Source organism: Heterodontus francisci, chromosome 12 (assembly GCF_036365525.1).
Source record: "Heterodontus francisci isolate sHetFra1 chromosome 12, sHetFra1.hap1, whole genome shotgun sequence".
Lineage (NCBI taxonomy): Eukaryota > Metazoa > Chordata > Chondrichthyes > Heterodontiformes > Heterodontidae > Heterodontus > Heterodontus francisci.
Window position 1 is genome coordinate 51,519,918 of NC_090382.1, and position 13,279 is coordinate 51,533,196.

The 13,279-nt window shown below is 41.7% G+C and overlaps 1 protein-coding gene across 2 annotated transcripts in view; it reads left to right on the forward strand.

Moving 5' to 3' along the window:
• stk10 (serine/threonine kinase 10) overlaps window positions 1-13,279 on the forward strand; it is a 112,589-nt gene that overhangs the window by 33,147 nt on the left and 66,163 nt on the right. For both annotated transcript variants that reach the window (XM_068043407.1, XM_068043408.1), the window contains exon 2: window positions 2,782-2,946. In XM_068043407.1, the coding sequence (XP_067899508.1) occupies window positions 2,782-2,946 (165 nt within the window). The remainder of the gene's footprint in view (window positions 1-2,781; window positions 2,947-13,279) is intronic.

Below are 13,279 nucleotides of genomic sequence, written 5' to 3' on the forward strand. Positions count from 1 at the left end.
AGGCCTTTGATAAAGTCTCCCACAGGAGGTTGGTTAGCAGGTCAGTAATATACTGGCGTTGATTAAGGATTGGCTAACAGGCAGAAAACAGAGTGTAGGAATAAACGGATTATTCTTGCGTTGGCAGGCTGTGACTAGTGGGGTACCAGAGGGATCAGTGCTTGGGCCCCAGCTGTTCACAATACATCTCAATGATTTGGACGTGGGGACCAAATGTAGTATTTCCAAGTTTGCGGATGACACAAAATTAGGTGGGAATGTGTGTTGTGAGGAAGATGCAAAGTGGCTTCAAGGGGATTTGGAAAGACTTAGTGAGTGGACAAGAACGTGTCAGATGGAATGTAAGTGGAAAAATGTGAGGTTATCCACTTTGTTAGGAGGAACAGATGTGCAGAGTTTTTCTTAAATGCTAAGGGATCAGAAAGTGTAGATGTAGAAAGGGACCTGGGTTTCCTCATCACTAAGTTACTGAAAGCTAACATGGAGATTCAGCAAGAAATTAAGAAGGCCAATGGTATGCTGGACTTTATTGCAAGAGGATTTGAGCAAAGAAGTAATGAAGTCTTGCATCAATTGTATAGAACCTTGGTTTGACCACACCTGGATTACTGTGTGCAGTTTTGATCCCCTTACCTTAGGAAGGATATTATTGCCATGGAGGGAGTGCAACGAAGGTTCATCAGACTTGTTCCCAGGACTGTCCTATGAAGAGTGGTTGGGGAAAGTGGGCCTATATTCTCGAGAGTTTCGAAGAATGAGAGGTGATCTCATTGAAACCTACAAAATATTTAAAGGGATAGACAGGGTAGATGCAGGTAAGACGTTTCCCCTGGTTGGGGAGTCTAGAACCAGGGGACGCAATTTCGAAATAAGGGGAAGCCACCTAGGACAGAGATGAAGAGAAATTTCTTTATTGAGAGGGTTGTGAATAATTTGAATTCTCTACCCCAGAGGACTGTGGATGCTCAGTCATTTGAGTATGGTTAAAGCAGAGATTGACAAATTTCTAAATACAAATGACCTAAGGGGATGTGAAGATAATGTGGGAAAAAGGCATTGAAGTGGAAGATCAGCCATGATCATATTGAATGGTGGGCAGACTCGATGGGCTGAATGGCCTACTCATCTTGTGCTCCTATTTCTACTGTCAAAGTAACTATAAAGCGAATAGCACATTCCATTATTTATCAGGAAATCAGTGATACAGCACAGGAGGCCATTCGGCCCATTGCATCTGCCAGCTCTTTGAAAGAGCTATCCAATTATTCGTACTCCCCTGCTCTTTCCCCATAGTCCTGCAAATTTTTCCCTTTCAAGTATTTATCAAATCCAATTTTGAAAGTTGCTATTGAATCTGCTTCACTACCCTTTCAGGCAATGCATTTCAAATTGTAACAACTTTTTTTTTTAAAGAGAAAATTTCTGCATGTTGCCTCTTGCTCTCTTGCCTATCACCAAGTCTGTGTCTGGTTACTGACCAACCGCCGGAACAGTTAGTCTTTTCATACTCTATTGAAACCCTTCATATTTTAATCACCTCTATCAAATGTCCCATTGACCTTCTCTGCTTTAAGGAGAGCAATCAGAATTTCTCTAGTCTCTCCACATAAGTGAAGTCTTTTATTCCTGGTATCGTACTAGTAAATCTCTTTTGCACTGTCTCTGAGGCCTTGACGTAGCTCCTGAAGTATGGCATCCAGAATTGGACGCAGTGCTACAGCTGGGGCCTAACCAGTGTTTCATGAACGTTTTACAAATGGGTTAGCAATTGCAGCAAGTGCAGATGCGTAGTTTAAATGTGAAAATCCAAAGTTGCTAGCAAAGATGTACTGCTCTTCTGCCAGCTTCACAAAAATGGTATCTTGCTGCCTGGTTCCCCTTTCAAATATATTGAGTGACATGAAGTTCCTAACTTTCTGTGGCAAGTTTAGGGTGTTCCATAAAAAGTTAGGACTTGCCCTTTTCAGACTAAGTACCCTTTTTAACAACACGCTGAATCTTAATTATTGCCATATAACCTCTCTGGCACTGAAAATTACCCTTTACTCTTATGGAGTGTAATTTCTTCATTTAACGTTGGTGATTTTTTTTTTAATTGCAATTTTTAAAACTTTTTCTTCAATTTTTGCTGAAAAAGTTTTTGTTTTCCTCGACATTGGTTATTCTTGTGTATTGTTCTGATGAGTGCAAGACGAAAACCTTCGACAGCATGTCTCCATTTTCAGCAATTCCCAAGTTCTGTACTACTAAACTTCTAATTCAATCTATCTTTCCCTCACTTTTCCCCCTGATTTGACATTGATTTCACTATTCCAACTGGCACTTCCTGCTTCAGACACTACACTTTTTAATCATGATTCTTCAGTCTGATTGCTTAAGGATGCACACAGTTGCTTACCCTATTCACCTAGGTCCCAGATGGCACCACACTATTTGGATCTCTAACTTACAGCAGCTTTCAGTGCGAAAGCTCATGGAAACTTTGTGGGCAAGGCAGGTGCCATTTGTTTGCCATTTACAGTAAATCTGGTCCAGTGTATTTACACACTGCCACTGATTTTAGTGCTGCTATTAGAAACCATGCAACAGAATTCATGGCATATGGTGTCATTCTATAAGCTAGAAAATCTTGTTATAGGTGTTAAATAGTTAACAGCTTCAACGTAGGAATGGTAAACTGGGGTTGACAAATTAAATGGTGATTACTTTCTTTTGTTATTTGCCAAGTTTCAATATAATCCTGTGCTGTGTATGAAAATATTTTACATTTATGTATTACAGGCCATAAACAAAGAGACTGGAGTCTTAGCTGCTGCAAAAGTTATCGAGGTGAAGAGTGAAGAAGAACTTGAAGATTACATGGTGGAAATTGAGATTCTGGCCTCCTGTGACCATATTTACATTGTTAAACAGCTGGATGCTTTCTTTTATGAGAATAAGTTATGGGTAAGAAAGAGCACATATTCCTTTTTATTTTGCTGGAGAGTAAGACTCGCAGGTGATAAATTATGGCTGAGAAGGTGGGGAACCTACTGTCAGTCACTTTAGTGTTCTAATGAAGGCTGCAGGGAGATGTATGGGTGTTGTCTTGAATGCATTGGTCCACCTTTTTCCTTCCTGGATTGCTTTCCACAGCGGTTATGGCCAGATTTTGAGTAAATGATTGTGGATTTTCACCCCATACTCCAGAATGTCGATCATGGAGCTGGCTAGAGTAGTATGTTATTAAAACTGAACAAACAATCAGATCTATAAAGAGAAAAACAAATTTAATTCCCCCTCTCAGACATGCCAGTCAGAATTGTTTCAGAGCCTCATCAGTATCTCTTTTGGAGTAGATTTGGAAACACAATTGATGTTTTACTAGTGTTTGGAAAAGTAATGTTTGAACACTCTTCTGTGAGAATAGGTAATAAATGGTCAGTTGTATGCAGTTTTCTTTGCTAATTTTAGTTCTTTCATGCTCAAAACTTGGCATAATTGTTGGCATCGTTAACTCCACATTCCAATGATTCATCTTTGCGGTAAGAGGCCTTCTTGGCCAGCATTTAGAAATGTATTCACCCTACTCCTCTGATACTTCCTCTTCCTACTTTGAGCTCCTTGCCTCGTTCCACCCCTTTGCCTTTTGTTTAAAATCCTTGTTATCTACCATCTCCCTCCCTCAGCTGCTGCATCGAGTGACCTCCACTCGCCCTTAGTGCTTTCAGTCTGTTATGAAAGATTTTTTTTGTGAACATTTTTTTGAGGAATTCATCGTTAAGTTGAATAAATGTTGGACCAGTTTCTTTTTCAAGAGGGCACTGAAAGAACGAGATTGATAATTTTTGGTTGTCACATGACTCCAGTTAAAAATAGAACAGAAACCCTGGTAACAGGAAAGGTGTGGGCAGAAAAGTCTTACTTTTCTTCATTGGACAAGTCGGGCAGCAGCAACGCGCACCTGAGAGGGCAGAAAACCCTCAAGCTTTTGGTTGTAGAGTCCGTGTATGTGTTTTACCTTCTGGAGTGAGTGGCTGAAAATGTTAGCCTGCTGTTAAAGAAGTGAAGGAAGGAGAGAGGACCACAACCCAACTTCATTTTCCAACATCACAAAAACCTTGAGAAGTCCACTGTGTCAATTCATCTCTTCTGTCTTTGAAGAAAGCCCGCTAAAAATAATTCTCAACGCTGCCTGAAAATAACTGTTCTGGAAGATTCTAGTGACCTGCCTAGGTGTACTCTGAGGCTAGAGTGTGCGTGTGTGTGTGTTTAAAAAAGGGAACTTTAAAATTTAATGTTGGGACTTGAAAATTTTAATGTGTGTGTTTATGCTTTACATCAATACTAGTTAAGACTTGTTCTATAGTGTTTTAATTTTGTTGTTCATTAAAGAAACCTGGTTAGTGTGTCCTATTCTGAGAAAAATAGAGTATATGATTGACCATATCAGTAAGTGAGGAAAATTTAAAATATATGTTGGGACTAGAATAAACAGTGCACTCCTCCCACCTTGGTCGTAACAGCCTCTGTCATAACTTGCCATCTCTTGTCGGATGTCACTGCCCTCTGTTGTGGGATGTCCTTAAGAAAGGACTAACTTAAGAATGGACCATCTCATGCTGCAAATGAAGCTACCAAAGGAAGTGATGTCACACATGACCAGGCAGTTGTGGGTGGAGCCCAACAAAGTGAGAGGTATTCAAATCTAGCTCGTGCAGTAACTATTTGTATAGATACATTTCAGTTCTGTTCTAATAAAACTTGTGTTTTATTGGGATATTACTTGCAGTCCTGTGAGTCTTACAGCAGATCACACACCAAAGAGACAAGTAACATATGGTGGCAGCATCTGGGATTTATGTTTTCTGAAGACCACCAAATATCACGTCGTGCAACGTTTGATTTTTCCTGAAGAACACATCAAGTGAGAGAACAAAGGAAAGCAGCTGCCTACCTGAGTGGCTGAAGATCCAATAAGAGACTCCACAACACTGCAGCGAGCCAGGATACAGACAGTACTCTGAGTACAGCAGGCAAATCGCGTATTTTAAGGTGTAGGCAGACTGGTCATAATCTCAAGGTTGCAATGCTGCACCTCCTGGGCTACTCCATCAGATGTGGGCTTACTGTTGCCTGCAGAGGTGATGTTTGGAAGGCAGTTAAGAACTACCTTGCCCAATAATCATCTCTCAATTTTCCACAGTAAAGGATATACTTCTGTCTAAACAAGGCGTCATATGATAGGCAAGCAGGACCAGAATTAGCTCGATTGCGGATCGGGAAGAAGGTCAGAGTCCTTAATCATGCGTCAGGAACTAGGTATCCTGCAGAGGTTGTGAGAATATGCGACCAGCCTAGATCATATGAGGTCCAGACATCTAATGGTGTGATTCTCTGATGAAACTGGAGCCAGCTTAGAAAGATACATGACGACAACAGTACATGTGACAACCCTGTGGCATCGCGGATGCAGTAAAAGACAAAATCTGAAGATGAATGTACAGAGGTTACGAGCACAGAGGAAGAACATGCTAACCAGAGTTCTGAGTCATCAGAATCTCAGAGGAGCCATCAAGACGAGCTCAACTCTGGGAAGAGATTCACGATAATCAGATTGGGATGAATAAGCAAACCACCTCTACATTTTAGAGAGTGCTAAATTTGGTTACCTGTAAATAACATTCTGTTTTAATTATTTACAGTTCATGCAAGGCTATGGCCCTGACAGCATAGTACTGTGTGCAGACTTGTGCTCCAAAAGTACCCGCGCCCCTAGCCAAGCTGTTTCAGCACAGCTACAACACTGGCATCTACCCGGGGATGTGGAAAATGGTCCAGGTATGTCCTGTCCACTAAAAGCAGGACAAGGCCCACCCAGCCAATTAGCACCCTATCAGTCTACTCTTGATCATCAGCAAAGTGATTGTCAAAGGGTTGTCAACAGTGCTATCAAGCAGCACTTGCTCGACAATAACCTACTCACTGGCACTCAGTTTGGGTTCCGCCATGGCCACTCAGTTCCTGACCTCATTCCAGCCTTAGTCCAAATATGGGCAAAGGAGCTGAACTCTGTGACGTGAGAGTGACTGTCATTGACATCAAGGCAGCATTTGACCGAGTATGGCATCAAGGAGCCTCTAGCAAAACTGGAGTCAATGGGAATGAATGGTTGGAATCATACCTAGCACAAAGGAAGATGGTTGTGGTTGTTGGAGGTCAATCATCTCAGTCCCAGGAGTTCCTCAGGGTAGTGTCCTAGGCCCAACCCTCTTCAGCTGTTTCATCAATGACCTCCCCTCCATCATAAGGCCAGAAGTGGGGATGTTCGCAGATGATTGCACAGTGTTCACCATTTGCAACCCCTCAGATACTGAAGCAATCAGTTTTCAGATGCAGAAAGACCTGGACAATATCCAGGCTTGGGCTGATAAGTGGCAAGTAACATTCACACCACATAAGTGCCAGACAATGACTAACTCAAACAAGAGAGAATCTCGCCTTCGCCCATTAATGTTCAATGGAATTGCCATTGCTGAATTCCCCACTATCAACACCCTGGGGGTCACCATTGACCAGAAACTGAACTGGACCAGCTACATAAATACAGTGGCTACAAGAGCAGGTCAGAGGCTAGGAATTCTGCGGCGAGTAACTCGCCTCCTGTCTCCCCAATGCCTGTCCACTATCTACAAGGCACAAGTCAGGAGTATGACGGAATAATCTCCACTTGCTTGGATGCATGCAGCTCCAACAACACTCGAGAAGCTGACACCATCCAGGCACCCCAGCCACCACCTTCAACATTCTCACTCTCCGCTACTGGGACACTGTGGCAGCAGTGTGTACCATCTACAAGATGCACTGCAGCAACTCACCAAGGCTCCTTCAACAGTTCCCCTCCAAGCCACATACCATCCTGACTTGGAACTATATCGCTGTTCCCTCGCTATCGCTGGGTCAAAATCCTGGAGCTCCCTTCCGAACAGCACTGTGGGTGTACCTACCCCACATGGACTGCAGCTCACCACCTTCTTGAGGACAATTAGGGATGGGCAAGAAATGTTGGCCAGCCAGCGACACCCACATCCCATGAACAAATTTTTTTAAAAAGCACAACATCACTGTGTACTGTGCATATGTTTTTATCTTTGGAAAGAAGAGGTGTTTTCTGATTTGCAGGTTTCATCAAACTTTTATCTTCAGGTTACATTGTTTTTTTTTTTAAAAAAAAGCATGGGCCAGTGACTGAAATTATTTATAACCTCCCTGAAAAAACCATGTTTAAACAATGAACCTGCAGTAGCACACCGTGAAGTTCATAAGCAGTAATGTATGTGTGAACAAATGATTAACAAGTTTCAGGAATGTTCTTAGGATGGAAACAGTAAAATGTAGTCATAAGTTTAGTGGGCATTCCTGCCATTTTGTATTTGATATGGATTCATAGGACGGTATTGCATATTTCTCATTATGCAGTTTTATTCAAAATCTGCTGTGAATATTTGAATTCTGTAAGGGCTCATTTCTTCTCCACACTGCCTTAATGTGATACAAGAAGTAATGGATTTAAATTTTCTTATCAGTGATGTGGGGGAAGAGTTATTAGATTCTCATTCAGTAAAAGTGAATTCCACCTCATGGATATTAAACTTATTGGCTTGGATGCTTCGCAATGGTATTGTTGATTTTAATTGAAATATATTAATTATATATTAAATATATTGCGTGACAAAAGTGAAGTCAATGGGAATCGGGGAAAACTCTCCGCTGGCTGGAGTCATACCTAGTAGAGGCCTGCTACCTGACCCGAACCCAACGGGACCCGAGCCAGACACATGTCGTCGGGTAGGGTCCGGCATTTGGGCTCCGGTCAGGCCGAGTCCAGGTCGGGTTGGGCCAGACACACACGAAGTGCTCTGCTAGTAAGTATTGAAATTTTTAAAAAACTTAACCTGAGTTGGGAGTCTGGGACCAAACTAAGTCTGTGCTCTGAGCGAGTGACGTCACTATGACGTCATCACACATGCGCTGCAGCTTCTTGTAGGTTTTGTGTCAGGAAGGTAAGTAAAGGGATGGTCGGGCCCGGGGCTAAATCGGAGGGACTCTGGCTGGGTCAGGCTCTGGTCTGCTGTGGTTCGGTTGGGTTCCTTTTTTCCGACCTGAGCAGGCCTCTAATACCGAGCAAAAAGGAAAATGGTTCTGGTTGTTGGAGGTCAATCATCTCAGCTCCAGGAGATCACTGCAGGAGTTCCTCAGGGTAGTGTCCTAGGACCAACCATCTTCAGTTGCTTCATCAATGACCTTCCTTCAATCATAAGGTCAGAAGTGGGGATTTTCGCTGATTGCACAATGTTCAGCACCATTCACGACAACTCAGATACTGAAGCAGTCTGTGTAGAAATGCAGCAAGACCTGGACAATATCCAGGCTTGGGTTGATAAGTGGCAAGTAACATTCACGCCACACAAGTGTCAGGCAATGACCATCTCCAACAAGAGAGAATTGAACCATCTCCCCATGACATTCAATGGCATTATGATTGCTGAATTCCCCACTATCAACATCCTGCTGGTTACCATTGACCAGAAACTGAACTAGAGTAGCCATATAAATACCGTGGCTGCACGAGCATGCGGCATGTAACTCACCTCCTGACTCCCCAAAGCCTGTCCACCATCTACAAGGCGCGAGTCAAGAGTGTGATGGAATACTCTCCACTTGCCTAGATGGGTGCAGCACCAACAACACTCTAGAAGCTCTGCACCATCCAGGACAAAGCAGTCCACTTGATTTGCACCCCATCTACAAACATTCACTCCCTCCACCGCTGACACACAGTGGCAGCAGTGTGTACCATCTGCAAGATCTCCTTAGACAGCACCTTCCAAACCCGTGACCTCTACCAACTAGAAGGACCAGGGCAGTAAATGCATGGGAACACCACCACCTGCAAGTTCCCCTCCACTTCATCAACATCATCCTGACTTCGAACTATATTGCCGTTCTTTCTCTTTCGCTGGATTATCTGGCCATTATCACGTTGCTGTTTGTGGGAGCTTGTGGTTTGCAGATTGATTACTCTGTTTCCTATATTACAACAGTCACTACACTTCAAAAGTGCTTCATTGCCTGTAAAACACTTTGGGCTGTCCAGCGGTCTTGAAAGGCACTATATAAATGCAAGTTTTTTTTTTCCCAGCCCCTTCACCTGTCCATTCTCTTTGACTTATTTTGTGAAGTACTGTAAAATCCTATACAAATCACATTCCCAAATTTGCAGTAGTTAAATTTTGTTTAAAATGAGGTTCACATTGAAAATCAATACTTCTCAGTATGAGCTATGATGGGTGTCTAACAGATGAGCTACATTATTCCAGTTGTATAAATTAATTATTTCAAAGCATCTTTGAGGTTTTTCAAGTTGATGTTTAGACATTTTCTGTCACAGAACTTACTGGACTTAAAACCAGTATATTGCATAAATTGATATTTTTAGATCTCAAACTGATTTGTGTTTTCCTAAATCTGCTTAATACTTTTGACCACTTATTTTAAGCAAACCCAAGTCTACGACAGATGTTTTCCACATTCATATTGATAAATCTTTTTCTGCCATCTTAATATCTTGGAATAAAGGCAGCAGCCAATACCATCTCTTGTTCTATGTACATTATCAATGAATAAGGCTCTCATGAATAGAAATATGTATTGCCTCTGCTTATTTCCCCCACCCCTTCCACAGTTCCTGGGGATCTACAGATGTGAATTTTGAACAGAAGGCTGAATTGTAGCATTCTCTGTTTTCAGTTGGGATTGTATGTCTGGTATCCCAGCGATGGGGAGTAAAAGATTACTTCTCTGTGGAAAGAAGGGACGTGGGAAAAAAAATCGACAGACAAATAACACATGTAATGATAGCAAATAAAATTGGAATTATAAACCTCCCTGCCTGGAGGGGCAGGAACTTGAGGGGAAAATATAAGTTGCCGATTTGTGCAGGGGCCACTTACTGGGCTAACATGCAGCTGTCTTCTGGACACCATCTGCAAGGAATCAGCAGAAGCTTGCATACTTTCTCAATGTTTTCTCGACAGCTGAATCCAGTGAGCACTTTGGTCTTGTAGTGTTCCAAGCTGTTGGAAAGATATAGCTGCTCAGTTTCTCCATTGCCATAATTTTGGTACTGCTTTCAGTATTACTTCAGTATGTGAAGTTTAATCTTATTTTAAATGATGAGGTACCATAAAAAGACAGCCTATATTTTTATGCAAGTCAAATCCTCAGATTTGCAGGCCATCAATACTTAGATGATGGCCCAATTTGCATATATAACTGTGGTGTACATTTACCTGCAATAAACTGTGTTCGATTCCTTGCATTGCTTTGAATTCTATGTGTTGCGTTAAAGTTGCTGCAAAGATTATATAGTTCATTTCCCGCAGAAATAAGTACAGTATCTGACAAGGTTGTTTGAATTTTACTGCATTGGAGTTCTATTAATAAGCACCATAAGCTAGCAAGTACCAGCTGGCTTACATTTGTAGCCTTTCTGTGTATGATACCTAGGACATCTGTGCTGTTGCTTGTGTGGGAGATTCCAGTGCTCATTTCTATACTGTCTGTATTTATGTCCAGGAATTCAGCTGATTTTTTTTTTTGTTTCTGACTTTTCTGGAAGATTGATTAATGCTTGAGGGCACAGCATGGAGCCCTTTCTGATTGCTGTAACTCCACTTACTGTCAATAAGCTGAAGGGTCAAGTTCCCATCATTATCTGCATTCAACTCTCCACAGTATCTGGTTTGGAGTACTGTGGCAGTTTTTATTGGGATGCTAAGATGGTGAAAACCACTGGTAATGGATTTGAAAGTGCTTTTTGTCTGCGTTCAGTATCCCAAGCACAGACCTTGGGCAGCTGACTAAGTCAAATGAGGAGAGAGTTTTCTGCACCTTACTCTTGAGTGTGCCATCAGCTAGCCTCAAAATGTAAAAAATCTAAAGTTGCCACTGGATAATTTTGGTGTTAAAAGGAGAGCAAGGGAAGATAGCCATCCTTCTGTTAAGAGGAACTATGTTTTTCCTTTGCTGCAGGCTTGGCTTTGAGTGAAGTAAATCCATGTTTTGATGACCCTCAACCCAATTTTGGCCAGCTTCTACGCTGGTAATTTTCAGACACCTATGTAGCTGCCTACCCCAATATCTGAAAATGCTCTTAAGTGGCTTCTACATGGTCACTTTTTTTTAAAAGTTTGGATTGTGGGAAAATGGTGTCTGTATGCTGGCGCGCTATACTTATATTGCTACGGTTGATCCCATTGTCCCAGTGGCAGAATTGCAGATCCATATTTGGCTGGTTTCATTGTTATGACATTGGGGAAAGAGTTCTGGTTTTAACTATGTAAATTGAGGAAGCTGGTCCACAAATGCCAGTCACCTGCAGTCCCAACTAATCAATATATTGTATTGCATGTACTTCAGGTGACTGAAATGTGAAGGTTACCACTGCTTCGCAGAGTCTTCCCAATGAAATAATATCTCTGCAGTTATGTGGCTGTGATAAACCCCGCTTGCTTATCTGTTTTGGATTCATTGTTCATTCTAGGTAAGATACCAGTTAGAAAAGTGATTGATGAAGGAGGCTTGTTTCCAGGGAGCTCAGTGGCATGTCTGTAGTCTGGTACTCATAAGCATGCCTCATCCCAATATTTTCAAATATTTCTTCTTCCAAACAAAGAAAATTGAATATTTTATTTCCAGCAGTATCCCAGAATTGGGTTGTGTTTGGAGGCTGAGAAATGTAAGGAATAGTATGTCTGTACGACTGAATGCCGCAAGTGAGGAAAGAGTTGAGTTACTCGTGGCTTTGGGCTGTATTGAGCAATGTTTTAAGTTGTGAAGGTTCTAGTTAAGTAGATGTAACTGACAACTTGACTTCCAGGTTCAAAATAGTCATTAAATTTTACCTATTTTACTAAGTAGTACCAGAGTAAACTCAGCATCAAGTTTGATCTTCAGGAATGTATGTGTAAGGGCTTGCCATACTGTCATACTAGATGTAAACCAGGTAGGAACCTGTTTACTGGAATGAGTCTTTAATTGCCTTTGTCTGTAGGCAGCAGGCCAAGCCTTTGTGGTGACATGTCAAGATTTAAACCATCTAAAATCTAATTATAATGAACTGATATGTTATGCTGTATTTTTTTTTTAAATTGCCTTTATGCAAAGCATCAGGAAAGAGAGTCTGCATTTGCAAGCTATCTTGCCCAGTTCATAACTATGATTTGCATGCAATAATTGAGATTTTTTTTTTGTTCATGATTTAGGACTACAGCATGCTAATTTCACTTTCAGTAACTAGTTTGGTAGCTGCTGTGTACTGACAAAACAGGATGTTTGGCATGCTCTGTTAGCACTAGCAAGGAAAAAGAACCTTTTTTATCAGCACAGAACTGTGGTCTTTGCTGCTGCTTTGATACAAGGAAGTTCTCATCGTGGGAAATGCCTGTTTTTGAACCAATGTGCATTTACTTTTTCAAACTGCAGTCAAGCCACTGAACATCACGTAGCCTATCTGAAATTGATGTAGTCTCATCAATAGAAAACCAATAAATGCTAGAAACATAATGGGTCAGTCACCAACAATAGGAAACATATTGTCATGCAGACCCCTGCCTGCCAAGAATGAGGCACATTAATTTCGCCACATGGACATTACACTTCAAATTGTTGCTGGGAAGAAAAGAGGGCCTATTACAAGGAATGGCCAGGCCCCTATCCAGTAAGACATTTTTGCATACTAGCAGATAGTGTTGGAACAAAGGAAGCAGTCCCTGCTCCCAATATACAGAACGGACGTGGTCAGACCAGTTTAGTCACATGACGAACTGGCTGCTGCAGAGTTTTGAACTGAGTTTTAAATTGGAGAAACCGTGTGTTTGAAGACTGAAAGCTCCTGGATTGAGAACATCTCTCTCCTGTCTGCTCCCATCTCTTTCTCTCCAGCTTTGGAATCCATTGAAGACACATGAACCCCAGGAGAGAAAAGTCTCCTACAGTGAACCAGGTTTAAGAAGGATACTGGGCCCCAAATGAAAAGCAAGAATTACTTACAAGCCAAAACTACCTACAAAAGGATTCTACAAGAAACTCTTCTGATATTGCCTCAAAACACTCCACTTTATTTTTTTCTCTTTTCTGTCCCTATCTGCATGTGTGTCGCAAATGCATGCTAGCGTGTCTTGTATCTGTAGGCGTTAACCGAATTAGAGCTTAAGTTTTAATAAATTTCACTTTTCTT